This window comes from Onychostoma macrolepis, chromosome 10, assembly GCF_012432095.1.
Source record: "Onychostoma macrolepis isolate SWU-2019 chromosome 10, ASM1243209v1, whole genome shotgun sequence".
Lineage (NCBI taxonomy): Eukaryota > Metazoa > Chordata > Actinopteri > Cypriniformes > Cyprinidae > Onychostoma > Onychostoma macrolepis.
This window is the reverse complement of record NC_081164.1, coordinates 2,294,321-2,322,226: the sequence shown is the minus strand read 5'-3', so window position 1 is coordinate 2,322,226 and position 27,906 is coordinate 2,294,321. Positions and strand designations below refer to the sequence as shown.

General features: G+C 39.6%; 1 protein-coding gene across 3 annotated transcripts in view; it reads left to right on the top strand.

Annotated features, from left to right (window-relative positions):
* The window catches only part of map3k1 (mitogen-activated protein kinase kinase kinase 1, E3 ubiquitin protein ligase), a 66,087-nt gene that overhangs the window by 28,831 nt on the left and 9,350 nt on the right, over positions 1 to 27,906 (top strand). For 2 of the 3 annotated variants that reach the window (XM_058788669.1, XM_058788671.1), the window contains exons 2-17: positions 3,634 to 3,784; positions 4,689 to 4,877; positions 5,137 to 5,331; positions 7,486 to 7,602; positions 7,690 to 7,838; positions 10,275 to 10,426; positions 12,288 to 12,369; positions 14,342 to 14,534; positions 17,187 to 17,435; positions 20,671 to 20,792; positions 21,338 to 21,429; positions 21,930 to 22,122; positions 23,507 to 24,764; positions 25,720 to 25,872; positions 27,229 to 27,391; positions 27,760 to 27,891. In XM_058788669.1, coding sequence (XP_058644652.1) covers positions 3,634 to 3,784; positions 4,689 to 4,877; positions 5,137 to 5,331; positions 7,486 to 7,602; positions 7,690 to 7,838; positions 10,275 to 10,426; positions 12,288 to 12,369; positions 14,342 to 14,534; positions 17,187 to 17,435; positions 20,671 to 20,792; positions 21,338 to 21,429; positions 21,930 to 22,122; positions 23,507 to 24,764; positions 25,720 to 25,872; positions 27,229 to 27,391; positions 27,760 to 27,891 — 3,590 coding nt within the window. The remainder of the gene's footprint in view (positions 1 to 3,633; positions 3,785 to 4,688; positions 4,878 to 5,136; positions 5,332 to 7,485; positions 7,603 to 7,689; positions 7,839 to 10,274; positions 10,427 to 12,287; positions 12,370 to 14,341; positions 14,535 to 17,186; positions 17,436 to 20,670; positions 20,793 to 21,337; positions 21,430 to 21,929; positions 22,123 to 23,506; positions 24,765 to 25,719; positions 25,873 to 27,228; positions 27,392 to 27,759; positions 27,892 to 27,906) is intronic. The other variant, XM_058788670.1, reaches the window with a different exon arrangement.

Here is a 27,906-nt window from a genome sequence, read left to right as displayed (position 1 = left end):
TCTCCCTCTCTCTGGAGGTTCAGGGGCTTTTCCACCATTCACTTTAATGATGCTTAATGAGACCCTCAGTTGTGATTTTGATCTTGTGTGAATTGGTACATGATGGGTAAGTTCTTTCAGAAAGATAACGCAGTTCTTACTGTGCAGTGTTTCTTCCGTTCACTACAGAAAAATAGTGACCGAATAATTCAGTCTCCTGAAGTTATTTAGAGTTATTTATTCATGGATGAGACTGCTTTGCATTTATCACTGCATTTGATAGATTGCTTGTTGTTCCTCATTTGTAAGTCACTTTGGATGAAAGTGGCTGCTAAATGAGTAAATTCACTGCTAAAGATAGCCAGTGTGCTGTTAGTTCCATTTTGATTGCTTTGATTGCTTTAAACACAGAATCTGCACAATGTTCAATGGCTGAAATTTGGCATTTTTAATTATTGGCATCAGCTAAGTGTAATGTTTGGGACTTTTATGTTAACAGTACCAAGACACAGGACCCCGTTCTAAACAACTTAATTGTTGAACAAACACAGTAAACTAATAATGTCTGAAGTATTAGAAATCATTAAAGCAATTAGAATTAGAAATGTTGAATTAAACAGTCTAATTACATGTTTGCCTTTCTATTTTTAGTAAATATGATTCCCAGTGCACACATGCTTACCTGAGAAAACTGTTTGTTAGAGTGTTTTCACTCTAGCACTTCTGAATCCATGCATCATTCGTCCATTTGTTATTTGATTTAATATTGAAAGTAGAAAAATTAGAAAACGGCTCCTTTTTCGTTTGATAATTTATTTCCAAAAAATGAAAAGCGAGAATTCGGCTGTAATTTTTGTTTTTCGTTCAGGGATAGAAAAATGAAATAACAGCTTGAATATTTGATTTTTACACGTGGGCGGGAATTAAAGGTCAAACTGTGCCGTCATCAGTTCTTCCACAGTTTTCACGCAGCAGAATTTTCACTCAGTCCTCCGCTGCTGCAGTTGTATGGATTTTTAACGCATTTATTGCAACTACATTTCATCTTTTTTCATTAAACAAACAGACTAATGAATAGCTCAACACTTTTTTTATTTATTTATTTTTTATTAAACAATTAGCCTTGTACAAACAACGTGGTAATATCAGTGCATTTTTACGTTAGAATATACAGAACAGGTGCATGAAGAAAGAAAAGAAAAAAAGTATATATATATATATATATCAGGGCTTGACATTTAAGCATTTTATGTGGTTGTCCTTCGGACAAGTAAATTTGTCATTTACTTGTCCGAGTATAGAAGTTACTTGCCGGAGAGAAAAAATTACGTTAAATTGAGTTATAAATATAATTATTTATTGTAGTTATACAAAACGCATTTAGTTTATTTAGATTTTTCTTTTTAAATGAAATAATGAACAAAATAATAAAGTGTGATAATACTATTATATTTTAAAATTAAAAAGTTAGAATTAAATACAAATACAATTATTTTATAGTAAACTTAAAAATAAAATGCTAATATTTACTTATTAGCTTTAACCTGCAGTTACAAATGAATAAATAATGTTTTGATACATAAACAAACAAACAAAAAAATTTTTAAATACTGTAAATGTGAAATTAAAACCACCAGTTGGTGGCATCAAGTCACTGTTAATAAGTGAGTCATTGCGACTGAACCGAATCATTTAAACGGTTGATTCATTCAGGCACAAAACACCGTCATGTTGCTCAGAGACGCAAAACAGCACTGTGGCTGTGTTTGGAGTTATTTTTGTTGGTGAATAGAGCAAAAACAGGCGACATGGTGTCTAAAACGTAAGTCTCTTAATTAGGGCTGGGCGATAAATCGATTTTATCGATTAACTCGAATGTGTAGTTCACGTCAATTTGTTTGAATGAAAATTGGTTTTCTCTTTAACGTCCACCGACGCTCCCGTAGTCCCGAAAGTGCTCAGCCCTCCCGACGCGCGTTTGCCATATTAGAGTTTAGTTAGGGTTTCGTGATCCTCCCGCAATCCGCCGCATCCCAACGTGTTCGGAAAGATGACGTGTACTGCGGAATGCGGATCCCTTAAAACAGTGTTGCGCGGCTCACGAGACTCATGCGGCTCGCCAAGCTTTAATTTGTGGCTCACATGGCAGTAAATAATACGATTATATGAGCAATACAGAGATTTCATAAAAACGTAAAAAAAAAAACAAGCAGGGCTATAACATAACCCATAAAAAAACTCAAACCGTGTCTACACCGGTCGTGAGTGTTGCGGTGCGATCAGGGCTTATGATTTCCGGAAAACGGAAACGCGGACGGAATCTAGTTATAAAAACAGAATGTACTGTATAACGCGGAATGTAGGTCATTACATGTGATTTTCTGGATTTTATTTTCTCATTTTGTCTCTCATAGTTGAGGTATACCTATGATGAAAATTACAGGCCTCTCTCATCTTCTTAAGTGGGAGAACTTGCACAATTGGTGGCTGACTAAATACTTTTTTGCCCCACTGTATACCCAAGCCGATTTATTATTCTATCCTTTAGTCAAGTCAAGTCACCTTTATTTATATAGCGCTTTTAACAATACAGATTGTGTCAAAGCACTTAACAGTATCAAATTGGAGGATAGAGTGTTACTTTAGTGTTTAAAATATTTATTTTGAAACAAATTACTTTAACTTAAGCAAACAGACTTACTGGGTGAGCAGGGTAGGCTATGACAGTCATCATATCATACCCTGCCATGCCCAGCTGATGCAAAGAATAAAATTTATATCTACACAGAAGAAAGCCCTGTCTAGGCTCTGCCCTCGAGTTGTGTCGAGCTATTCATTAGTCTGTTTGTTTGATGAAAAAAGATTAAATGTAGTTGCGATAAATGCGTTAATCTGTACAACTGCAGCAGCGGAGGACTATTATTCTGCTGCGTGAAAACTGCGGAAGAACTGATAACGGCAAGGTTTGATCTTCGGCTGACCAATCAGCAGAAAGGGGCGTTTAATTCCCGCCCACATGTAGAAATCGAATATTCAAGCTGTTTATTCATTTTTCTATCCATGAACGAAAAACGAAAATTTAAGCAGTTTTTTTCATTTTTCTACTTTCAATATTAAATAAAAAAATGAATGAACAAATGATGCACGGATTCTTCTGGTGCACACCAGGTTTGTTTGACGTCAGAGTTTGATTTGTTTGGATGATGTGAATGCTGCCAAACTCACGCACACTTGTGAACCGTACCAGATTGCTTTGAAACCAGAGAGAATGTTTATCTAATTTCTGCTCAACTCCAGCAGAAATGCTCCCAACTTAAATGCTCTTTTGCAATTTTTTTTTTTTTTTGTATGTTGAGTCCTGATGATTTTCGAAATAATAATAAAACCATTGGTTCAAAAACCAGAGTATAAAAGTGAGGCAAGCAATGTTATTTTTCCACCTCCTTATTTAACTTTTCTAACTTATTAAATATGTAAATTAAATATACATTTCATTGCATATGTTTTTTTTACTATCTCTAAGTTAAATGGTTAGCCATCAAAAAATCAGTCCAAATCACTAGTACACATCTGTGTTGATTGTAGGAAAATATCTGTGTAAATATGGCAAAAGTAAGTTCTCACACATGCTTATTAACTTTCTTCTCTTTGCAGTCGAGACATGGAGAGCAAGGAGACTTTGCGTGGGCTGCAGAAGATGGAGGACCGGCCAGAAGAGCGCTTGATCCGAGAGAAGCTCAAGGCCACCTGTATGCCCACCTGGAAGAGCGAGTGGCTAGAGAGGCGGAGCAGGAGAGGGCCGATGGTACGGGACAGTTAAGCATTGATCATCGTGACTCAGTCTGTTAACATGAACAAGCAATTAAAATTGTATTCTATAAACTAACATTAACAATGAACAATATTTTTATTACATTTTATTATATTTGTTAGTTTGTGTTTAGCTCATGCTAATTATAAAGGTAGTTAAAAAAAAAAATAGTTCTGGCCTCACATACATGGCCTATAAACAGGACTGGATTTGAGGGAAGTAAATTGTATAATTGCAATTGTTTTTTTTAACTAATTAAATGGTTTCAATTCCCAGTCTAATTGTAATTGTGGTGTCAGGTTAGTTTTTTTTTCAGAACAGTCATGATTCTCTTCCATTTTATTGATTTTACTGATTTTCTACAGTACTGCTGTTAACAATTAAATCACTGGAATAATTAACTATTTAACTATTGTTAACTACTGTTAATGGTTAAATCATTTAATCACATGCCCTGTTACCAAAAATAGTAGAAAAATGTTTGGACTAAGAAACAGGAAGTGAGAAGTTCTGAAGTGGAACGGCTCCTCCTGAGTTCAGCGTGCCTTCCTTACATAACCATCAGAACAATCGACCCTGTTAACGGACTTTCACACTGTCTGCCTTAACGCTCCACTGCAGTGTCACTGCAATTAGACTGTAATATTTTCTCACTGGAAATAATAATTTATAGTAAAACAAAACATTAACATTTAAGAAGGCTTTTAAACTGGCATCTGTCTGTTAACAGAGCAGTTATTGATCAGCGTCAATTTCAGTGTCCAAATATTGCCCGTTATGACACATAACTACAAGACAAAATAAAAAGGCAAATGAAGGCACAGGAAACAGGATGGAAATGGTTCGGCTTTTGTTTTTATGGGATTTTTATCAGTTTTTTCTTGTCATTGTATCTCAGGTAGTGAAGCCCATTCCTCTGAGAGCAGACGGCACTGAGGCCGGAAGCGACAATCACAGCTCCTCTTCCTCTCAAAGCAGAGGTCATCGCAGCCCTTCACCTGGACCTTCCTCCTCATCGTCCTCCACTAAGACCGCTGGGAAGCCTGATTCTCCTGGTCTGCGCAGGCGGAGAGCCTCCCCGGTGCCTGTGAGTTTTAAGATGTTTTTATTTTTATTTTTATTTTTTGTATGTATGCATGTTTTGAAAATATCATGTGACAGGGATTCCACAGGTCTAGTTCAGCCAAAAAAAATGTCATCAAGACAATAGCATCATAATGCATTTCTGCAAAAGACAATTGTCTCAACCAGCTCGATTCAGTTCAAGTTTCAAGTTAAATTTTTCCAAGTTTGCATTTAGGTGGTCTTTAAAAGTCTCAAAATCTGTTTTGAATGTGTGGTTACAGAGCGGGAGGGTGACGCCCCCTCGGAGAGCTCCCTCGCCTGATGGCTTTTCCCCATATAGTCCAGAGGAGACCAACCGCAGGGTCAACAAGGTCATGAGAGCCCGCCTCTACCTGCTGCAGCAGATAGGACCTAACTCGTTCTTGATTGGCGGAGACAGTCCTGACAACAAATTCCGGGTGTTCATTGGTCCACAGGTACGCTAATACAGGCCTCTGACATGCCATTTGGTAAATAAAGCTGAAATGACTTTATTATGTGAGAAGACACTCATATATGACTAGGCATGAAACTAAAACAGCTAGGAAATCGGTTGCCAATTATCTACAGGGTTTCTGCAGGTCTAGAAATGTCTTAATTTGCCCTTTCACCAATTAAGGCCTTTTTTGTCGGTTTATTTCAAATACCTAAACAAACATTAAATCAAGATACACATACTTGAGAAGCAAAATGAAGATATGAAATCTTGTTTTCTTAGAAACTAAACAAAAGTAAGTGCCACATGCTTAAATTTCTCAGAAAACAAGATTTCTTGCGTCATTTGGCTTCTCAAGTAAATGTATCTTGATTTAAGAATCATTTGCACTGCAAAACGAGGCTTTATTTGTTTAATTTATTTGTAAAATTAATTAAGTTAAGGAGATCTATTGGAAGTAGTTTTTTCAAACTTTGAAGCATTGCTTATACAACACTTTTACATTGAGAGACCATGTTGACATGATGTGTTCCATTCAATTTATTCTTTAAATTTACTTTCTGAAAAGGTCTTAAAGTCTTAAAGGGGTCATATGATGCGATTTCATGTTTTCCTTTGTCTTTGGAGTGTTACAAGCTGATCCTGCATATGTAAGATCCATAAAGTTGAAAAAAGATTAAAGTCTCAAACCCAAAGAAATATTCTTTCCAAAAGTTAAGACAGTCCATGCTATGGGTGTTGAAATTAATCGATGCATCACGATACGGATCTGGATGATTCTGCATCAATGCAGTAATAGGCCATAATCGATTATAGCCTACTGACATCATTCACATTCGTGCTTGTCATGCCAGTATTACAAAAATGCACCCACTATTTTTAAATTTGAGACCTGTGCACATTTTTGGAAAAAACAAGCTTGTAGTGGCACGTGTGTGCGCTAGAGAGACTCGCGTGGCTTCATTGCACAGAATATGCATGTTGTGAGACACACGTGTGCATTGAAATAATGGCGGGTGGAAGCACAAGTCAAGCAGTGTTTTACTTTTAGCTATGCTTTAATTTCTGCCGTTTGGAATGCAGTACTATTAGATGCACTGACAGACTTTCGCGTGCGCTTTGTGTTTAAATGCACATGCATCTAATTTTATGATATGAAATTGATGTAAACACAGTCAGTTATGTTTTCAGAATAGGACAAAACATCTGATAGGACAAAATAGATCTGTGCATTAGTGTGAATGCAGCCTATTAACGCTGCCACTGTCTATGATCTCATCACCTGCTTATATAATTTAATAAAAATGCACAAAATAAATTTGATATAATCGTGATGCATCGTGATATCGAATTGAATCGAATCGAATCATTGACATGATAATCATAATCGAATCGTAAACCAGTGGCAATTCACACCCCTAGTTCACCCCTAGTCTTAAAACGCCTCATTTAAACACACCCCCACAAATTTACGTCACTGTATTGGACGACTTGCTTAACACTGCCCAAATGTTTACGCAAAGAAAGAAGGCGGAACTTTTATTCTCGCTGTAGTATTGTTGCCGCCGCCGCCATGTCGTGGAGACGCTGTGTGTTTCCAAATATGGTAGGGAGCGTAACATTTCCGTCACACGCTTAAGGTATTCGGCCAATCACAACACGCTGGATAGATGACCAATCAGAACTCACCGTGCTTTTCAGAACGATGAGCTTTTGTGCTCAGAGAGGAGCAACAATAATGTACGGTATGTGGAAAATGTGTTTTTGAACCACGTAAATGCATTGCATTACACCAAATACCGAAAATGATGTTCTTTTTAGCAATGTCATATGACCCCTTTAAATTTACCTTCATAAAAACTACAGAAACCCTTTATTTGTTCTAGTGTTCTTATACATAAATACAGAAGAGAAAAAAAAGGTTATCAACTGATTCTATATATAAACATCCAGATTTCTATAAAACAAACAGTATTTGTAAAGAAAAAATGGTATTCGTGAAGAAAATTTAAATACAAATGCTACTGTTGTAAAGAGAACTGTTCTAATTCCTGTTTCAATGCCTAATATATTACAGTTTGTATTCTTTGACATAATTGTCACTACTATAATTTGTATTTTTTCATCATAATATGGTGTCCGTTATGTTGAGCAGACGTGTAGCTGTGGCCGAGGGACATTCTGCATCCACGTGCTCTTCGTCATGCTCAGAGTTTTCCAGCTGGAGCCGTCAGACCCTCTGCTGTGGAGGAAGACCCTGAAGAACTTTGAGGTGAGGAGACTGTAATATGACCAGAACACAATGAGCTCTGTGTATTTGCTCAAGCTCAGCGCACACTGATGCTGTGATCTCATTCAGGTGGAGAGCTTATTTCAGAAATACCACAATCGCCGCAGCTCGCGCATCAAAGCTCCCTCACGCAGCACCATCCAGAAGTTTGTGTCTCGCATGTCCAACTCTCACACGACATGTACCTCCAGCGCCTCCCCATCCAGCAACGAAAGCAGGTTTGTAAAGCTCCAGAGACCCTCTTATTTGGTTGAACTATGCGATTTGCATTCTTGAGCAAAATAATTCAATCTGAATTCATAGTTTGTTGCTATTGACATCATATACAGTGCCATGCGAAAATATTCAAACCCCTTCATTTTTTTTTTTTCATGTTGTTAAATCACTTTAAATTACTTTTTTTCCCACATCAATCTACAACTCCATACAACACCATAATGACAAAACAAATAACAGGTTTTTAACATTAAAAGAATCAGAGAAAGCTTTTATTGCCAAGTTTGGTTGCACATACAAGGAATTTGTTTTAGTGTCATAAGCTTCCAGTTCACAGAGACAACAACGACACGGACAATAAAAATAAGATGAGAATAAAAAAAATACACACACGTAAATATAAATAAACAAAAAAATGAAAAATAAAAATAATTTGGAACATAAATGATTGTATATACAGTTGTGCTATAGATGATAGAATGGAAGGAGTTGCAGGGATGTACTAGGATGGAGGTGGTAGCAAATAAATATAAGGTTATTGCACATTGTTATTGCATAATGGTGGGGGGACATTTAACTGTTCATAAGTTGGATTGCCTGGGGGAAGAAACTGTTCTTGTGCCTGGCTGTCCTGGTAATTGGGGCTCTGTAGCGCCGGCCAGATGGCAAAAGTTCAAAAAGGGGATGAGTTGGATGTGAGGGATCCAGAGTGATTTTCTGAGCTTTTTTCCTCACTCTGAATGTATACAGTTCTTGAAGGGTGGGCAGGGGGGCACCAATAATCCTCTCAGTAGTCCGAACCGTTCTCTGTAGTCTTCTGATCCCTGATTTTGTAGCTGAGCCAAACCAGACAGTTATTGAAGTGCACAGGACAGACTCAATGACGGCTGAGTAGAACTGTTTCAGCAGCTCCTGTGGCAGATTAAACTTCCTCAGCTGGCGAAGGAAGTGCAACCTTTGTTGGGTTGTTGTGAGTGTCCCAATTCAGGTCCTGAGAGATGATGGATCCCAGGAACTTGAATGTCTCCACTGCAGTCACAGCGCTGTCTATGATGGTGAGTGGGGGGAGAGCAGGGAGGTTTCTCCTGAAGTCCACGATCATCTCCACTGTTTTGAGCGTGTTGAGCTCCAGGTTGTTTAGACTGCACCAGACAGCCTGCTCTTTAACCTCTTGTCTGTAAGCAGACTCATCACCATCCTGGATGAGGCCGATGAGTGTGGTGTCATCTGCAAACTTCAGGAGCTTGACAGAGAGGTTTTTAGAGGTGCAGTTGTTGGTGTACAGGGAGAATAGCAGTGGGGAGAGAACACATCCCTGAGGGGCACCAGTGTTGGTGGAGCGGCTGTTTGACATTGAATTTTCCCAGCCTCACTAGCTGCTGCCTATCTGTCAGGAAGCTGGTGATCCACTGACACACAGAGCTAGGGACAGAGAGCTGGGTTAGTTTGGTCTGGAGGAGTGTAGGGATGATCGTGTTGAAGGCCGAACTAAAGTCCACAAACAGGATCCTCACATACTGTAAGTTCCTGAATTGTCCAGATGCTGCAGGATGAAGTGTAGTCCCATGTTGACTGCATCATCCACGGACCTGTTTGCTCGGTCAGCAAACTGCAGGGGGTCCAGCAAGGGTCCAGTGATGTCCTTCAGATAAGCCAGAACCAGTTTTTCAAATGACTTCATGACGACAGACGTTAGAGCCACAGGTCTGTAGTCATTAAGTCCTGTTATCTTGGGTTTCTTTGGAACAGGGATGATGGTGGAAGGAAAGGAAGGAAGGTACTTCACACAGCTCTAGTGATCTGTTGAAGATCTGTGTGAAGATGGGGGCCAGCTGGTCAGCACAGGTTTTCAAGCAGGCTGGTGTCACACCATCTGGGCCTGGTGCCTTCCTTCTCTTGTTCTTCCTGAAGACCTGGCGCACATCATCTTCACTGATCTGAAGTACAGGAGTGGGGGAGAGGGGGGTTGCTGGAGGTGTTAACAGTTGTGTAGAGAGATGGTCAGGACGGATGTGGGGGGTTTCAAATCTACAATAAAACTCATTCAGGTCTTCAGCAAGTTGTTGATTCACCTCAGTGCTGGGGAATGGTGTAAATAATAATAATAAAAAAAAAGTAAAGTAATTTTAAAGCAGTTTAAAATAAGGCTGCAACACAAAACGTGAAAAAATGAAGGGGTTTGAATACTTTCGCAAGGCACTGTATGTCTTGCTTTTACCTCACCAGTCAAGTTTCTGAACCCCCAAAAAGGTGTAGTTATTGTACTCCTGTATCTGTGTGATGCAAGTTGTCAAATCAAGTCATTTTTGAGTTCAGTTCATTCTTATCTCAAAAGTCAGAGGAAAAAATGGATTCCTCATGATATGATCCCTTTGAAGCAAATTATATTTATCCTTTTTGTCAAAGGCCTTGTGTCTTAGTAACTTTTTTTTTTAAAGCTGTGCATGTGTGTCTACTCCTGTGAGCAGCATGAAGGATGAGGAGGAGCAGATGTGCCCTATTTGTCTGTTGGACATGCTAGATGAGGAAAGTCTGACGGTGTGTGAAGAGGGCTGCAGAAACAAACTCCACCATCACTGCATGTCTATATGTAAGTAGCCGGAAAAATATCAGTGCTCATGATCCAGATTATCCCACGTCACCTGGGGCCTGTTTCATAAAACAAGTTTACCAAATAAGCCGGGCTTATTTCAGTTTGTCTGACTTATTTTGAACCAAATCAGCTGACATTAAGTCAGATTAATGGCGCTTTTCCACTGCGTGGTTCGACTCGGCACGGTTCAGAACGGCTCAGTTTGGCTCTGTTTGCATTTCCACTGCAGTTTAGTACCGCTTTAGAGTGGGCGAGATTATTCACGTGTCATTATAGTTGCGCCGCCTCTACTGCCGTGACTCCTGAAAAACGTTTTACGTCGCTCCGTCACGCTCTCGCTGGATCTGCTCCTCGGCTATCAACGGGAGGACAGTCTGTACTTCCTCAACAGACCACGAAACAGCCATTTTTTGGTTGTTAAAGGAAAGGTGCGCTCATTCAAAACAGTCGCGTTCGATCCTTCGCTGGCTGTGCTGATTTAAATCTAGCGGGTCTGTTGTGTCTCGTGCTGCAAGTTCAAGGCAGTGACGATTTTCTCCGGCCAATCAGTGGTCAGCAGAGTTTACACGTCATGTTTTGGTAACGGTACGGTTCGCTTGGAACCTCAGCAGAGGTGGTACTAAAAAATGTACCAGGTACTGTACTCAGTGGAAAACCCCCCAAAAGTGAGCCGTACTGAACTGTACCGTGCCGTACCATGCAGTGGAAAAGCGCCATAATTGAAATACACCTGGCTTATTTGGTAAACTTGTTTTATGAAACAGGCCCCTGGTGTTATATTTCGAATGATCACAGGAACTAGCATTGACTGTCCACATCACAGGAAGGAGAGCCTATTAATAGGTCCAGACAATTTTACAAATACAGCCCACATAAAGGAAAGGCAAAACACATACTTTCAGAACCAAATAGTCTGATAAAAAAAATTTTGAAACTTTACGGAAAAAAGTTGTAAAAAAGGATTTAAATTTGAGCTCAGTTTCTATTTGAATTGATATTTCGGGCTAATTTACATTTATTTGTAGAGAGGCCTATCAGTCGATTTCCATCCAGCAGTATGAGTATAAAGTCAAAGATAAAGGCTTTTGAAGATATTTTCAAGTTTTATAAATGCTCATTCATTGTCTATATGATAGATCTCTTCATATATTTTCCCCTCATGCCAGTTTAAAAACACTGCACAACACAAAGTTGCATATTTACACAGACCAACAAATAAAAGAAAAATGCCACAGATGGAATACAAAAATTGGTATTTTGTGAATATACCAAGTGTAACCAGTAATATTCAGCTATTCAACTAAAGCTGGATTCAAACCTGAGTGATGTTTGTGTTACAATTCTTTCGGATGCCAGTCGGATATTAAAATGTGCAGCATGTGGAAGATTAGTGTGCAAATGGTAGATCAGGTTAGTCAAAAAACACGAAGTGTTGGGATAATACAATATTAGCAATCGCAGACATTCACACTCAGACAGGATTAGATTTCTTAAAGGACTTTTGAAAAACTAGGTAATTTGCTCTGGATTTTTTTACAAAAGCTGTGTGAGAAAAAAAATCAGACAGGATTAAAAACACACAGTATGTCTGTGAAACATTTTACTAACGTCTGAGAAAACTAGTCCACCTAAATAGAGCTTAATGCAGTAAATAGACTAAATATTGCAGAAAACTCTCATAATCCCCGCAAAAGACTGATTGCATGTAATAACAGGAACACTGCGCACAGAGGATGATTTGAAGTGACTAGTTATTTGTTGAATGATCATCCCTGACCCATTTCTAGCCCTATATCCCCTTACAGCCCTTCATGTGGGGAGTTGTGTGAGCATCTCTTGTGTCCTGTTCATTTTTCAGGGGCCGAGGAGTGCCGGAGAAATCACGACCTGTTAATCTGCCCTCTGTGTAGAGCCAAGTGGAAGTCTCATGATTTTTACAGGTACATTTACATTGGATAAAAGCGTCTGATAAATGACAATGTCTGCGACTTACAAATGAGGACAATAGAAGCAATCAAAACCAACAAAAGAGCAATGATATGCAAGTGCTGTGACAAGTCTCAGTTAGCCTAACGCAGTACACGTAGCAAAGTTTTTTTTTAATAGTAAATAAAAAGAAAACAAGTAAATAGAATAGAAAAAGAATAGAGGATGCTAGTGTTAGAGGGTCTTTTTTAATAGTAAATAAAAAGAAAACAAGTAAATAGAATAGAAAAAGAATAGAGAGTGCTAGTTTTAGAGGGTCGAGTGTAGTTGTTTTGTTGTTGTTTTTTAAATAAAGAAAACAAGTAGATAAAATAGAATTAGAATAGAAAGTGCTGGAGAACGTAGGAAAAAAATGCAACAGTTCATGTATAAATAAATTGACTTTCTGAAGCTGAAAGCAACAGTTACAGACGTTTTATGAGCATTACGACAGAGTACCTCATGAATATTTTCGTATTTAAGGAGGTGTGCAGTTGACTAGCAGACCCATAAGAAAAGAGTCCCACATAAACCCAAGCAGGCAAGAAGCTAATTGGACGCAACAAGTCCAAACACAGATGGAGGTTAAGAATGCTGCTGTCATCAAGCCCAAGCTGTCAGAGCAGCAGACAGCGCTCACTAATGAAGCTGGCAAAACCAGTGCTGATGCTTCATTCAGATTTGTCCTGTTTGTATTTACTCTGAGAGGTCATGTAGAGGTCAGGATAGGCAGCATCACAGAGTCTGGTGTCGACTCCTCTCTGGTGGTTAGGTAAGCGAGACAGGCCGGCACCAGCCATGTTTGTGTGTCTGCCCGGGACTGACATGCTAGCGGCTAGTCAGTTTTTGGTGTTTTCCAACTTCCCGCAAACCATCCAGAGATTCGCCCCACACACAGTGACGCCCGAAACCAAATCCTGATGTTTCTTCTTTAGGAAACAGCAATTATTCTAATTTCATGAAGTAAATCCCCTTCATTTGTCATGGTCTTACCATCTCCGGTTACAAGAACACAAACCACGAGTTTGGTTTGTTGCCTTTTGTGAAGTTCCTGCGGTATTAGACCTTACACATGCATTGTTTTGTTGTTATGAGACACTACAGCAGCCATTAGTGTAACCTGTCTTCTGCAGTTACCATTTCAGTGCAAAAATGTTAATTATCTCTTGTAATACTTTGACCAGTATTTCAATACCCAAGACTCAGCAGTGTAGCAGTTTTTTTCTAAATATAAATACCGCAATGATTAAAGTACTGTAACTAAAACTGTCTGCTAATCGTTCTGCCAAAAAATAACTAGAATAAAAGTTGATTATTGACAAACTGTACATTCATGCATTTAGCAGATGCTTTTATTTAAAGTGACTTTCAAAAAAAAGAACAAAATAATAATCAAGGACTGTGTTTTGAATGGTTTGCCTGAAGACGAAGTCGAAGGAATTATCTCTGCTTAATAAGAAACGTGACAACTAAACATGGTATCATGATACTTCAGTTGGCACAGTAAGATGTGATTTATGCCGTACACTGCTGTTCAGAAGTTTCCAAGGCTGAGTTCATTTGATCAAAAATACAAGGACAATAATATTATGAAATTACAATGTATTGTTGCAATACAGAATAACAGTTTTCTATTTAAATATATTTTAAAATGTCATTTATTCCAGTGATTGTAAAGCTGAATTATTAATGCATTCTTCAGTGTCACATGATCCTTTTTTTATAGATGGATATTTTATGATACTTTAATGAAAAGAAAGTTCAATAGAAAAGCATTTATTTGAAATATAATTTTTGGTAGCAATGTAAAAATCTGTTACTTTTGATCAATTTGAATTTCTTAAAAAATTTTTAAAAACATAGTGACGCCAAACTTTTGAACAGATGTGTACCATGGGTGATGCTTGAACAAATAATAGCTGTTTCTCTGTTTATATGTGTGTGTAGTTATGAAGCACCATCTACAGTTGAAAGCACAACAAACCGCTCCCAGAGTCAAACAGCTGCTGCTGCTTCAACATCTTCATCTGTTCATACTGAGAGCTCGAGAACGGGCCAGGAGGGCGACTTCTCTCTCCCACAGTATGGAGTGCAGCACATCCCACAGACATACACAGAGCTCGCCGAACCCTGGATCAAGGTGCGCTCAACCTTCAAACTATACACAAATAAGATCATGCTTCCGGTCTTCAGTCAAAAATGCATTAACATGACATTGTATGTAAACATGTATGCCTTTCTTTCTTCTGTGGAACATAAAAGAAGATATTTTGAAGAATGTGGGTAACCAGTTTTAGTTCCCGGTTTGGTTACCAACATTCTTCAAAATATCTTTTGTGTTCCACAGAAGGAAGTCAGTCCTACAGGTTAGAAAAAACATTATGGTGAATAAATGAATTCATTTTGGATGGACTATCCCTTTAAAAGCAGGCAGAACAGGATTGATTTAATTACTGGCCATAAAAATAATTGCCGGCTATCAGTATTGATAAAACTCACTACTTATTAAAGATCATCTCACATAAACTGGCATGCTTGACTCGTGTTGTCATCTAAATTCTCATTACTGTAATGCAAAAAAAAAAAAATCAAGTGCAGTTATAAGTATACATTATGATGGTATCTTTCCTCTTTTGTGCTTTATGGTCATGAAAATCTTACGCTGCAAGAAAACGTTTTATTAAGTTTATTAAAAAACAACTTACTGATCTACTATATAAACTAAGTATTATTGGTCTGACTCAGGTTACTATATCTCTTCAGACTGATCCGACTTACGGTTTTCCTAAAAATGAAGATTAAAACTGTGAAAAATCCCATAGACTTACATTGACGGAATGTTCAAATGAGCCAAAACCTTGCAAGCTCCAACTGACAAACATTCAAATGTAAACACACTGAAGCCCATTAGACTCGATCAAGCTTCCCTTCTATATACTATTTCTAACCCATTCAAACTCATATAGACGGTTTCATCGGGCGCACGCGCCTGGACCGAAGTTAACTTCCGGTCTGTGTTTGTTTATTGGTCTTGTTAGTGCACGGCGCCGGCTACAAACGCAGTTAAAGTGATGAGTAATGAAGTTGGGCTCAGGTTGTTGTGCTGTGGGATGTGTTTCACATACATTTATTTATGTGTGGCGACCTGCCACGATATCAAAACGGACCGATTTTCCAAATGGCTTCGTTGAATAAACATGAGCACGTAACGCACGTTTAAAAATCAAAATGAGGCGTGGGTGTTTTATATCACTGTATTTCTGAAGGACAACTGTCTTTAGAAAATGTTCGATGTCATTTTCATTTCATCTAGCAAGTTATATGCCTGATAAAGCAGCGTTTGTAAGCTCAGTGCTGCTTTGTGTAACGTAAAGCCCCACAGCCGTTTCCGGGGAAACCTCTAGTATTCCCGCTTTAAAGCGCCTCCTGCTGGCAGAGAATGAATTTGCATTGTTGATAAGTCCGTCCCAGTAGTTATCGCTGCATCTCAATCCGTCTGATTTATGCAGCAAACATATTTTGCTTGTTATCAAAGCATAATCTACTCTAGAGGGACTTAGCTGTTGTTACTGATTGTATTTGGATGTCTACCGGAAGTTAAGTTAGGGCCACAAAAGCGCGCATGCGCAGTAATGTTTGTTTATGTTGTTGCCGTTGAAACCGTCTATAAGCTTCCACTCTATCTAATACTATTTCTAATCTATCATGCTAGCAACATGCTAGTAACATGCTAATCATGCTTGAAACATGCTAACATCATGCTAGTAACTTGCTAATCATGCTAACAACATGCTAGTAACGTGCTAATGCTTGAAACATGCTAACATCATGCTAGCAACTTGCTAATCATGCTAACAACATGCTAACAACATGTTAAACATGCTAGAATCATGCTAGCAACATGCGAATCATGCTTGAAACATGCTAACATCATGCTAGTAACTTGCTAATCATGCTTGAAACATGTTAACATAATGCTAGTAACTTGATAATCATGCTAGCAACACGCTAGTAACTTGATAATCATGCTAACAACATGCTAGTAACTTGATAATCATACTAACAACATGCTATCAACTTGTTAATCATGCTAACAACAAGCAAGTAACACCCCGAGAACCATAGCAACCACCTAGCAAACCACCCCGAGTGCCATAGCAACCGTATAGTAACAACCCCGGGTACCTTAGCAACAACCCCGGGTACCCTAGCAACTGCCTAGCAACCAACCCGGGTACCCTAGCAACCATCCAGAGTACCCTAGCAACCACCCCGGTACCTTAGCAACCGCATAGCAACACCTTAACAAGTACCCTAGCAACCGCATAGCAACTCCTTAGCAACCACCCCAAGTACCCTTGCAATCGCCTAGCAACACCCTAGCAACCACCCCGGGTACCTTAGCAACCGCATAGCAACACCTTTACAACCACCTCAAGTACCCTAGCAACCGCATAGCAACACCCTAACAACTACCACAGGTACCCCAGCGATCTGTTCTTCTGATAGACTGTATTGCCTTTAAAACATTCAAACTTTAATCTTTAAAACTCTTTTACGTATTTCAAACTACTTCAAGCCTTAAAACCTTCAAAATTCAAAGCTTTTAAAACTTTTACACACTTTCTGGCTAGGCTTTTTCAAGCCAACTTAAAGTTTGTATCCAAACTTTACTATCTAGTTCTTACTATTCTATTTTGTTATTACAGTCTCTTAATGACGTTTATTAACTGACGTGAACTCTCCGGCTGACTTTCTCTGTGTGGTTTTGTGTGTTCATGCTCTCTCTCAGGTGTTTGGTTTGGAGTTGGTCGGCTGTCTCTTTTCCCGAAACTGGAACATCAGAGAGATGGCTCTTCGACGGCTGTCACATGATGTGAGCGGCGCCCTCCTGTTAGCCAACGGCGAGCATTCATTGGCCGGGGCGGGGCTTGGGACAGCTGCAGGGGAGGTGTCCGGAGACGTGGTGGTGGAGTCCTGCTGTAGCGTGCTGTCCATGGTCTGCGCTGACCCCGTCTACAAAGTCTATGTGGCAGCACTGGTGAGATGCTACACCTCCGTATTCTTGACACCACGCTTGCCTTTTTCTGCACATCTTAATTCACCCTTCTGCAAATTAAGGCCGTAAAAAGACTTCAATCAGAAAAATCGTGACATTTAATGAATCTAATGAATTAATCTTCTTCAGTATTGTTGATTTCCAGTACAAATATCTAAACATCTCTAAATCTAGACATTTACTAAATCTAGATGCAAATGTAAAACGTCTTAAAAATGAACAAAATTGAGTTTATGCTTAAAACAAACATTTTCTGCTCCCTAGATATTCACATTGAGAATATGTTGATGCGTTGTGTTGCTTTTAATTTGTTTGTCATTTTCTTTACTTGCTCTTAAAAATCGGTTTAAAACTTAAATTTACCTTCATCAAACCTGCAAGAATCCCTGATTTAAAGGCAGATTTAGGATACATATAAACAGTATCAAAGCACAAAAATATCACATCAGTAATGCTGTCAGTAGTACAATAGCGCATTGCCTGTTAGACATGACAATGAATCAGTGTGTGCATTAATCAGGCTGCACTGGTTTCAGCGCGACGTCTCAGGTTACATGCACAGCGTACATGCTTTCTAGGTTGATTAAGCACTTATGTGAAGCAGATGTCTTTATTATTCAAATTCTCCGGTTTTTATTGTGTCCAAGTGTCGTGCATGCTGAATGCTGAAGCGCTGTCACATGTGGACTTCCTTGACCAGAGCTTCACATGCCTGACTGCTGCTGTGATCATGTGAACACTTCAGTCACATGAGATGCTTACAGCGTGATGCTTCTGTTATGATCATAGAGAGGTTGCACAGTGCTGGGAAGGAAATTGCACAATTCTTCACCAAGAGAGCACAGCTTAAAGTAGATGAGTTTTGTGTCAGAACATTGTCTTGGTACCCTTTTGTCTTTAGCTTTGTTCACATCAAATTCAGATTTTCATCTCTAATGTGGATGTTCACGTGAGCTGGTCTGAATAGAAAACACTCCTTAACTGAGGCACATTCAGAAAAGTCCTGCCCTGTAGAGTACATTCCAGTTGTTCTCCATCATGCCAAGGACACATCCAAATTGGGCTGGGTGATATAGCTAAAAATCTCTATTTCTCCACATTTTTACTATATTCGAAATATATTTAAATATTTTTGATTGCCAAGATTGCTCCCTTTATAATAACTGAAGCTGTCAATCACTTCAGTTCAGTGCAAGCTCACTGACTGCAATTTTGCGAAAACTTCTGTTTAAAATTAAAAAAAAATCTATTTACAGTGCACAGTGAATCTCATTTACATTGTGTTTACAGAATTTCTTTTGGGGTTGTAATGACAGGATTCGCAAGCATGCAGAACTTGAGCTTGCAGCCATGCGGTGAACAAAAGCACTGGTATTTTGAGTAGCATTTTGAGCAGTATTGAGTCAATACTGCTCAAAAACATGTAAATAGAAACCATTGATGCTCTTCACTTTAGTGCACCGCGCACACATACTCACGATCACTTTGACGCTGTCATACTCATGAGATGAAAATGGCTTACAGTATTTAGAAAGCTAAGCTAAACTTAAAACTTTATCATTACCACTGTTCAGCCAATAAAAATGACAAAATTCCCAAGAAATAAAACAGAAATCAGGCCCTTAATGTTTTTCACTTGTGCCAAAGTTAATTTTGGTTCTGGCTGATATCTATTTATTTCTGCTAGATATAAAAGCAGTCTAGATAATTTTTTTCCCTTTGGTCAACTTTGATCAGAGGTTTATCAGAACTGTACTGAGTTCTAAAGTGCAACAAACCACGCTGGCTAGTTTTAAAGTTCACTTCAAACCAGGAAGTCTGGAAACAGCGGGGATCCTCAGACTGAAGCTGGAAAAGAAAGGTTTCTTTTTTTCTTTGTCTCTTAACCTATTTCTCTTCCTTTAAAAACAAAAAACAAAAAAAACAATAGCTCTTGCTGCTTGGACTTCTGGGATGGCGTCTTTCCCTCGGGCTCTGTGCTCCAGTGAGCCGCCTTCATGAAAACAACAAGCGTTTTGTCCTTTCGGGGCTTTCCAGCAGTTTTCCTATGTTCTTCGAACACACACCAGAAAGAGTGTTGTCTCTATGAACTAAAAATACTACTGACAAAAGCTTTTGAGATGTTACCTTACGTTAGACTGCTCTGTAAACACAACAGCGTAGTGAAGTAGCCGTTTATCTGAAGTCTGCTTGTGTACTAAATGTGGCGAGTTAAAATGTCATGTTTTGCTATTTATTTTTGACTTGGAGTGATTTTTTTGCAGGGAGAAGAGCATTATTTGAGCCAGGATTTTAGCCTTTAGTGTTGTGTGTGTAGGCGGTAGAATGTGTGTTTGTTTTCAGGAGGGGAGTGTATGGTGGGTTAATCAATGCCGGGCAGCGCTCCAGTGTGATGTGCTATCAGTCACCACTCCCAGCTCTCTCTGGGAGTCAGGGTCAGGGTGAACTCTTTCTCACACACTCACTGTACAGCACTGTTAGTGTAGAGTCCAGTGCTTCTAGACTGGAGCGTCACAGCCTTGTAACCGCAGCATTAATACAAATAATAAAATGCATCTGAACATATACTTGTGTGTGTGTGTGTGTGTGTGTGTAGGCAAGCAAAGTAAAAGAGGCTCATCAACTTTTAAAATACTTATCTACAGTTTCTTTTATTGCTGATGTCAATCAGAATCTGTCACTTTTTAAAAGCTAGGCAAGTTAACCAGGTTGTGTGACTTTGAAACCATCAAAATTGAAGAAACATTTAGAAACTTAGCACTCAAAACTAAAAAAAAAACCAAGACAAAAATGATGCTCTATGTAAGGCTGCATGATTTGGGGATTTTTTCGGATTATTGTGATTAATTTAATGTTGTCATTGTTTTTATTAATAAAAGCTCCATGTTTGCTGTACTTGTTGGTAGGGCTCTGCAATTTGGCCAAAAATGTTTGTTAAGAGCGAGAATTATACCTTGAAAGAAAGTGACCAATTCTTCGTTTTTAAATGTTAAATGATTAAGCTTTTATTTTGGCAGAAAACCCCTTAAAGCTCCTTTTTGTTTAGAACAGCAGCTAATTTATATGCACTTTCAATGTTTCAGTTAATTGCGCAGAAATCTTTGGGTCATGAGGCTAAAAAGCAACTGAAAACTTCTTGTAGCCACAGTCCTGAATATGGCAACACTGTTTGTTTGTGCTTGTGTGGATCTGTGTTAAGAGTTGATGTTTGTTTCAGAAAACCCTGCGAGCGATGCTGGTCTACACCCCCTGTCACTCTGTGTCAGAGCGGACGCGATTACAGCAGCTGCTGCGGCCCGTGGTGGAGACCATCCTGGTCAAGTGTGCAGACGCTAACAGGTACTCGCCTGAGAACGTCTTTGACTGGGGCCTGTTTTTAATACACAGTGGAGAAATGAGTTCATTAATGGTGATTTGCCCTGAAGTGAATGATCAGAAGATCTGCTGGACATCAAATCATACCTCAGGCTCTGGTCTGAAGTTAACAAGCTGTCGCCACCTAGTGGTCAGGCGCTGTAACAAACACAGATGAATAATACATTTAAGAGTTTTCAGTATGAAATCAAAATGTATACTATTTGCTCCACCACACCTTCCTGGTCTTATTATAAATGATTTAGGGGTGCATGCTATTCTAAAGTAAATAATTGTTCTCTTTATCATTTTTCTTTGTGGGCACCACTTTAATATTTTTAAATTCTGCTTTTTTTTTTTATTATCTAATCAGTAATTGATGGATGAGTATCACCCTTTTTTTGGAATATAACTTTTGTTCAGAAAATGCATTCGCCCTGTATCAGTTCAGAAAAATGACTTGCTTTGTTGTTTACTTTAAATGCTCTTTTGGAGTGAGTTAGCTGAGTGTGTATTTTTTGTGCTCGTAGTCGCACCAGTCAGCTGTCCGTCTCCACTCTGCTGGAGCTGTGCAAAGGGCAGATGGGGGAGCTCGCTGTGGGAAGGGAAATCCTCAAAGCAGGTACAAATCCTAGCTGTAACAGTGTATAAATGTCCCACATTCCACACTTTTTATTTTAGCAATTTTCACAGTATATTACGAGCATAAGTGTATCACGTAAAATAGTGCATAAGTATGCAAATAGGGATGCACATATACATTAGCTTTGTGTGAGAAACTGGAAGCTTACATTTGTTATTGACTGATAAACTAACACTCCACCATAGCTCTCAAAATCTTGTGTATGTGCATATTCAAAGTTGGCATGCCAAGACCTGTCACAGACATGAGACATGGTAAAAGGGAAGATTTTTATTGAAAAACAAGTATACTTCTCATAAAGCTATTATAAATGCCTTGTATAAAAAAAGTACTTTAAAGCACAGGTTTGGAACGAGTAATGACAGAACTTGAGTTTTTGATTAACTGTTCCTTTTTGCAGACATTCTTTTCTTCTCTTTGTCTCTGTAATATTTGTTTGCTTTTCAATAAAGATGTTTTCATCTCTGATTGTCCACCAGGCTCTATTGGTATTGGTGGAGTTGACTATGTCCTGAACTGTATCTTGGGCTCTAAAACGGAGGCCAATAACTGGCAAGCACTGCTGGGTCGGCTGTGTCTGATCGACAGGCTCTTACTGGAGTTTCCTGCTGAATTCTACCCTCATATTGTGTCTGGTGGAGACTGCAACCAGGCCCAAAACATTGTGGAGAGGTACAGAAATGCATCCAAATCTTACTGTGCTTCTGTTCTTCATTTATTAAATACTGTATTAACCATTATAAAGGTTTATCATTTTTGCAACCCTGTTAATAGGTTTTTTGGGACGTGTTTTGTGATTTCATTATTTTCAACTGATAAAATTTATACAGTTTAAAAAAAAAAGTGTTCCAGAAAAAGTACCAGGATTGTAGATTTAACCTTAGTCTTGCATAGCCTGACCTTCAGACAAGAGGAGGTCTGGCCTCCATAGCAGCTTTGATTGGCTAAGGCTGCCCAAAAGGCCGTAAAGCAGCCAATCAAAGTCAATGTTCCTATAATAACAGATTGGCATGCAACCAACGTCGTCTTCAGTCATTAAGAGTCTATGCTGTAAACTTCACATCGTTTGGAAATCCAGTGTTTAGTTTATCCTAATAAACAATCATTTTCAGAGTAAAATGGCAGCTTTCTTCTTCCATAATGCAGTTTGGCGTCATGACAGATTTGTTTCCAGATGTGTGAAAGAAAGTGACACATCTACACATCTACCAAAAAACCTATAGTGTTCAACCAGTCAGATGATGACTGCGAAACTCATGTTTTGTGTACCTTATGCATCAGGCAATCAGCCAACGGTCTGTAAGCATGATGTCTGAGACTGGGACTAATTTATCCCAAGATAAGTTCTATAAGATAATTGCAAAATGGACATTGTCTCTCTATCGAGTTGAATTGAAAAATTGAAAAATTGAATCGAGAGCTTGTGAATCGCAGTCAAATAGAATTAGGAAATATGTCGTGATACCCATCACTCATTAGGAACTTGCTAGATTGGTGTCTGTTTGCTTTTTCTTTTGTATTTGGTGTCAATAGTCATTACAGGGTTGTAAACAAAATGTAGGCTGTGTTGGGGAAATTTTCTTTTAAAAGTAATGCATTACAATTTTGCGTTACTCCATAGAGGTAACTTTGTTACTTAGTTACTTTTTATGGAAAGTAATCCATTGTTACTTTTTGTCACCTGGGCTGGGCTTGCTTATTTATATTTTACCTTTTCACACCAAAAGTGAGATTAATAAGCCTCCGACTGAAGGAAGTGTGCCTGCTTCTGCACTTACTCCCAGTTTCTCTCAATACAGGACTTGAGAGGTGTCAGTGAATAAATTGGAAAACGTGAAAAAGTAACGCATTTTGTTGTAAATTTAAAAGTAATGCATTACTTTTAAATAATAAGTAATCTGATTACTTAACTCGCATTACCCCCAACACTGAACATATGACAGTCCTATGTCAATATTCAGTTTTTGAATTAAAAAGTGAAGGGAAACTGGTTTGCACCCTCTTTGTGCAGAGTGCTTTACTGTATTATTTTATTGCATTTATTTTGTCTTTGCAGGTATCATAAGCTGCTGCCTCTTCTGAGTTTCGCGCTGCAGTCCATCGATAACTCTCACTCCATGGTGGGTAAACTCTCTCGTCGCGTCTTCCTGAGTGCCGCCCGTATGGTAGCGCGTGTGCCTCATGTCTTCGTTAAGCTCCTGGACATGCTCAACGTCACCAGCTCCACTCACTACGCCCGAATGCGCCGGCGTCTCCTGGCCATCGCAGAGGAGATGGACATCCTGGACGCCATCCATCTGGGACTAGACGACCTACAGACTGGGCACAGTTCACACTCCAGCGCTTTCCTCGAACCCTCAGCCCCCCATAACTCCCCATGCACCACTGAAAGAAACTCTCCCACCCCTGATCTACAGCAGCCCAACACCAAGGTGGCGCTTTCAGGTCAAGCCAGTTCTGCTCCTGTGGACGATATAACAGAGAGACTCTCAAACGTCGTCACAAGCCCTGCTGAGTTTCCAAAGCCCCCCGTTCAAGCCCGAAACAGATCTGTGAGTCAGTGTTTGAACTCCCCGTCATCCGGTCAACCCCCAAACCTTCCTTCTCTGTCCATGGCCAACGCCTCTGCCTTCCCTCCAGAAAACCCCAAAGCCCTGCCGCAGAGTTTTGTGCCCAACAAACTCTCCCAGTCCTCACTCAATACCCAGCGCAAGTTACCTCTGCAGAAGGGACTCAACGGAGGCGTCTGTAAGGAGCCGGAGAAGCTGCCTTCGCCCGTGTTTACCCAAGCTCGACCATTGGGTCAGATCCACTGGCCCAGACCCAATCGCCCCTGTCCCTCTGCTTCATCCGAAGGAGCTAAAGCTTTAAGCCCAGGAACGAAGAGCAGCATGAAGCTGGACCTTCAGGAGGCCAGGTCCAGAGACGACGCTGTCTGCAGTGGTGGATCTGCTTTCATCCCCAGCGAGGACTCGGTCTTCACTCCAGTGGAGGAGAAATTCCACAGTCTGGACGCCTCGGCCGATCTCAGCTCCAGTATGGAGGACCTGTTGGAGCCCTCCATCCCCGCGGCAGACAGCACGGTCACCTTCCAGTCCGAAGTGGCGGTGCTGTCACCGGAGCAGGCGAACACGAGCGACGACACGTACAGCGAGGACGTGACCCAGAACCAGAAGTGCAAGGAGAAGATGGAAGCTGAGGAAGAGGAGGCGCTGGCGGTGGTCATGGCCATGTCTGAGTCGCAAGACGCCTTGCCAGTTATCCCGCAGTTACAGGTGGAGAAAGGAGAGGACGTGATCATTATTCAGGTGGATGTAAGTGCATGATCATAGTAAACATAGTAAACGCCCAGAAATGAGGGTGAATTGTTTTTACACTGTCATGAAAAAAAATGTGCAAAAACTGTACAGTGGAGGCCAAAATGATTAGACCACTAGTGTTTTCAGCAGCTAAAAATGGTTTTAAGTCCGTTATTTCTATCTTTTGATGTAGTGTGTCAGTAGGAAATATTGGTTTACGTTTCCAAACATTCATTTTGCCTTTAATTGTAATCCTCTCCAGTGAGAGGACAGATCAGGGGTGTGCAGTCCTGTGACAGTCCCAATGAGCCCCTTCATGCACCACCTGCTTGCCAGTTAATGGCAGTTGCGTTCGATTTTTATATTTAATTTTATTATGTATTTTTCTTGCAGCTATATTAAATGGTCTGTGCGTAATAATAACCATAATAAAACCATCTTTTAACTGCTGAAAATACTAGTGTTCCAATCATTTTGGCCACCACTGTACCTTTAGGGGTACAAGAGCATGTCACTGGAGCAGGACCCTTAAAAGGACAACTTTGTACCTTATCTACTATTATAGGGACAGTTATGGCCTAATGGTTTAAGACTCAGACTTATAAACTTGTAAACTGTGAAGGTCGCAGGTTCAAGTCTCAGTACCAGTAGGGGAAGTTGATGAACAGTGCTTGGATGGGTGAAATGCAGAGGACAGATTCCGAGTATGGTTTACCATTCATGACCTTTGCATCACTTCATTTTGCTATTCGCGATTAAAAATAATAATGTCCCCTTAAGGTGCTACAATGAACCTTTTAGCAGTAAATAAGGTACAAAGATGTTCCTTTCAGGGTACTGCCCCAGTGACAAGCTGTTGTACCCCTTGAAGTTAGAGAGATTTGACTGCAATATATCATCTTGTGTATAATTTGACGATCAAACGGTGTATTTGGCTTCATTTTTCCCCCATTTTGCTTTTCATGGTCAGACACCAGAGACTCTGCCTGGTCATACCAAAGCAAAGCAGCCATACCGGGAGGGCATGGAATGGCTAAAAGGTCAGCAGATTGGCCTGGGTGCCTTCTCGTCATGTTACCAGGCTCAGGATGTGGGCACTGGCACTCTGATGGCTGTCAAACAGGTGAGAATATCTGTCACATACCACACAGCACTTCATATGAGATTATCACCATGAATTTGTGATCTTCAGGTCGCAAACCTCACCTTTGAAAACGTTACTGATCAGTCCTACCTTAGCAAATTTTGATGTCCACTATTTTCTCAGACAAGCCTTTGCTCTTTTCTATCTGGGTGTTAATTGAAATGCAAATCGACATTTATAACAATAGTGAGAAGCTAGCTACCTTTTTCCTACGGCCCATGATGCTTTGCGCAAATTATGGGAGTAACTTCAGTTTACACTGTAAACAATCAGCAAAAGGTTTGCTTTATGAACGCAATAAGAAGAATTTTCAAAAACTGGGTGCAATGAGGTGACATTATTTTGCTCGCCCTTTCACCATCGATCATTAAAAGGAAATTTAAAAGTGTAAAAGCATTAAAAAATTACTTTCAACATACCATGAATAACTCCTAAAGATCCTCCTCCTATCCGCAGCAATATTACGGACGTGTTAAATATCATTATAGTAATACGTCTTTATTTCGTAACGATTACATTTTACAGCATCCGTGTGAAAACAAACCTGGAAAGAGATGTGAGGATTTGGGGAGAAAAATGAAAGATTTTCAGTGCATTCCAGGGAATTATTCATGGTTTATATCGTAAATTAAATCGGGAGAGCAGACCACAAATGCACAGTAGGCTATATGTTGTCTTTTTTCAATTACTTACAGCAGAATACAAAGGAAACATGAAAATAATCAGAAGGAAAATAATGCAGCGGGCTGAAAAAAGCTATAGATATCGTTCATATATATATATATATATATATATATATATATATATATATATATATATATATATATATATATATATATATATATATATATATATATATATATATATATACCAAACTTAACATTATTCTCCTGACTTCTGAAAATGTACAGCCCATATTCAGTCAAAATGACAGATAACGGTTGTGTGTAGTGCAGTCTTATGATCTCAAATGATTTGTTGCAGTCTTTTTAAGTGGAACTTCCCCAAACCAGAAGTGCCTCCCATAATTTAAAACGCAGTAGGCTCATTAGGAAAAAGGTGGATACCTGGGCTAGCCAACACTGTTCCTGGACAATTACCTTCCTGCAGTCTTCACTTCCAACCCTGCTCCAGTAATCCTAAACACCTTGATTAGCTGCTTCAGGTGTGTTTGATTAGGGTTGAAGCTGGGCTCTGCAGAATGGTTGAGTTGTAGACCCCTGACATATACAAAGGCACTGAATATGGACACAAACGGGGCTGTGCGTGTTTTGTTTTTGGCAGCAATGACAGAACATACCATATGCAGAGTTAACTGTGATTTTTATTCCTCAGGTGACGTATGTGAGGAACACCTCCTCTGAGCAGGAAGAGGTGGTGGAGACGCTACGAGAGGAGATTCGCATGATGGGCCTCCTCAACCACCCAAACATCATCCGGATGCTTGGGGCAACCTGTGAGAAGAACAACTACAACCTGTTTGTGGAGTGGATGGCAGGTTGGTTGTCTACAATCATGCAGAGAGTAAAGCTGCGGTCACATAAGTGAAATTTTGTGGGCAAAATAGTTCCATTTATCAGTTTCAAACCTTGCAGTTTTCTCTTGGTCATGGTGGTGCATCCACATGACTAACTAACGAAATCTATCCTCACATAAATTCCCAATTGTGTGGATTCTTTCTTATTGAATTTGATGGATTTCCCCCACAAAAATGACAGAACAATGGCAAATGTGACCGTACCATAGTTAGTGTTGGGATCCTTTTGGCTACTTTCCTCTTTATAAGCAACACTTTTCAGAGTTGCCGTTTTGCCCGATTTTGCCCTATTCCATAAATGTAATACTTTGACTCCTCTGTTTTCTTAGGTGGCTCTGTGTCTCATCTCTTAAATAAGTATGGTGCCTTTAAGGAGGGTGTGATCATCAACTACACCGAGCAGCTCCTACGAGGTCTCTCTTACCTCCACGAGAACCAGATCATCCACCGAGACATCAAAGGTAAGCTACTGGAGC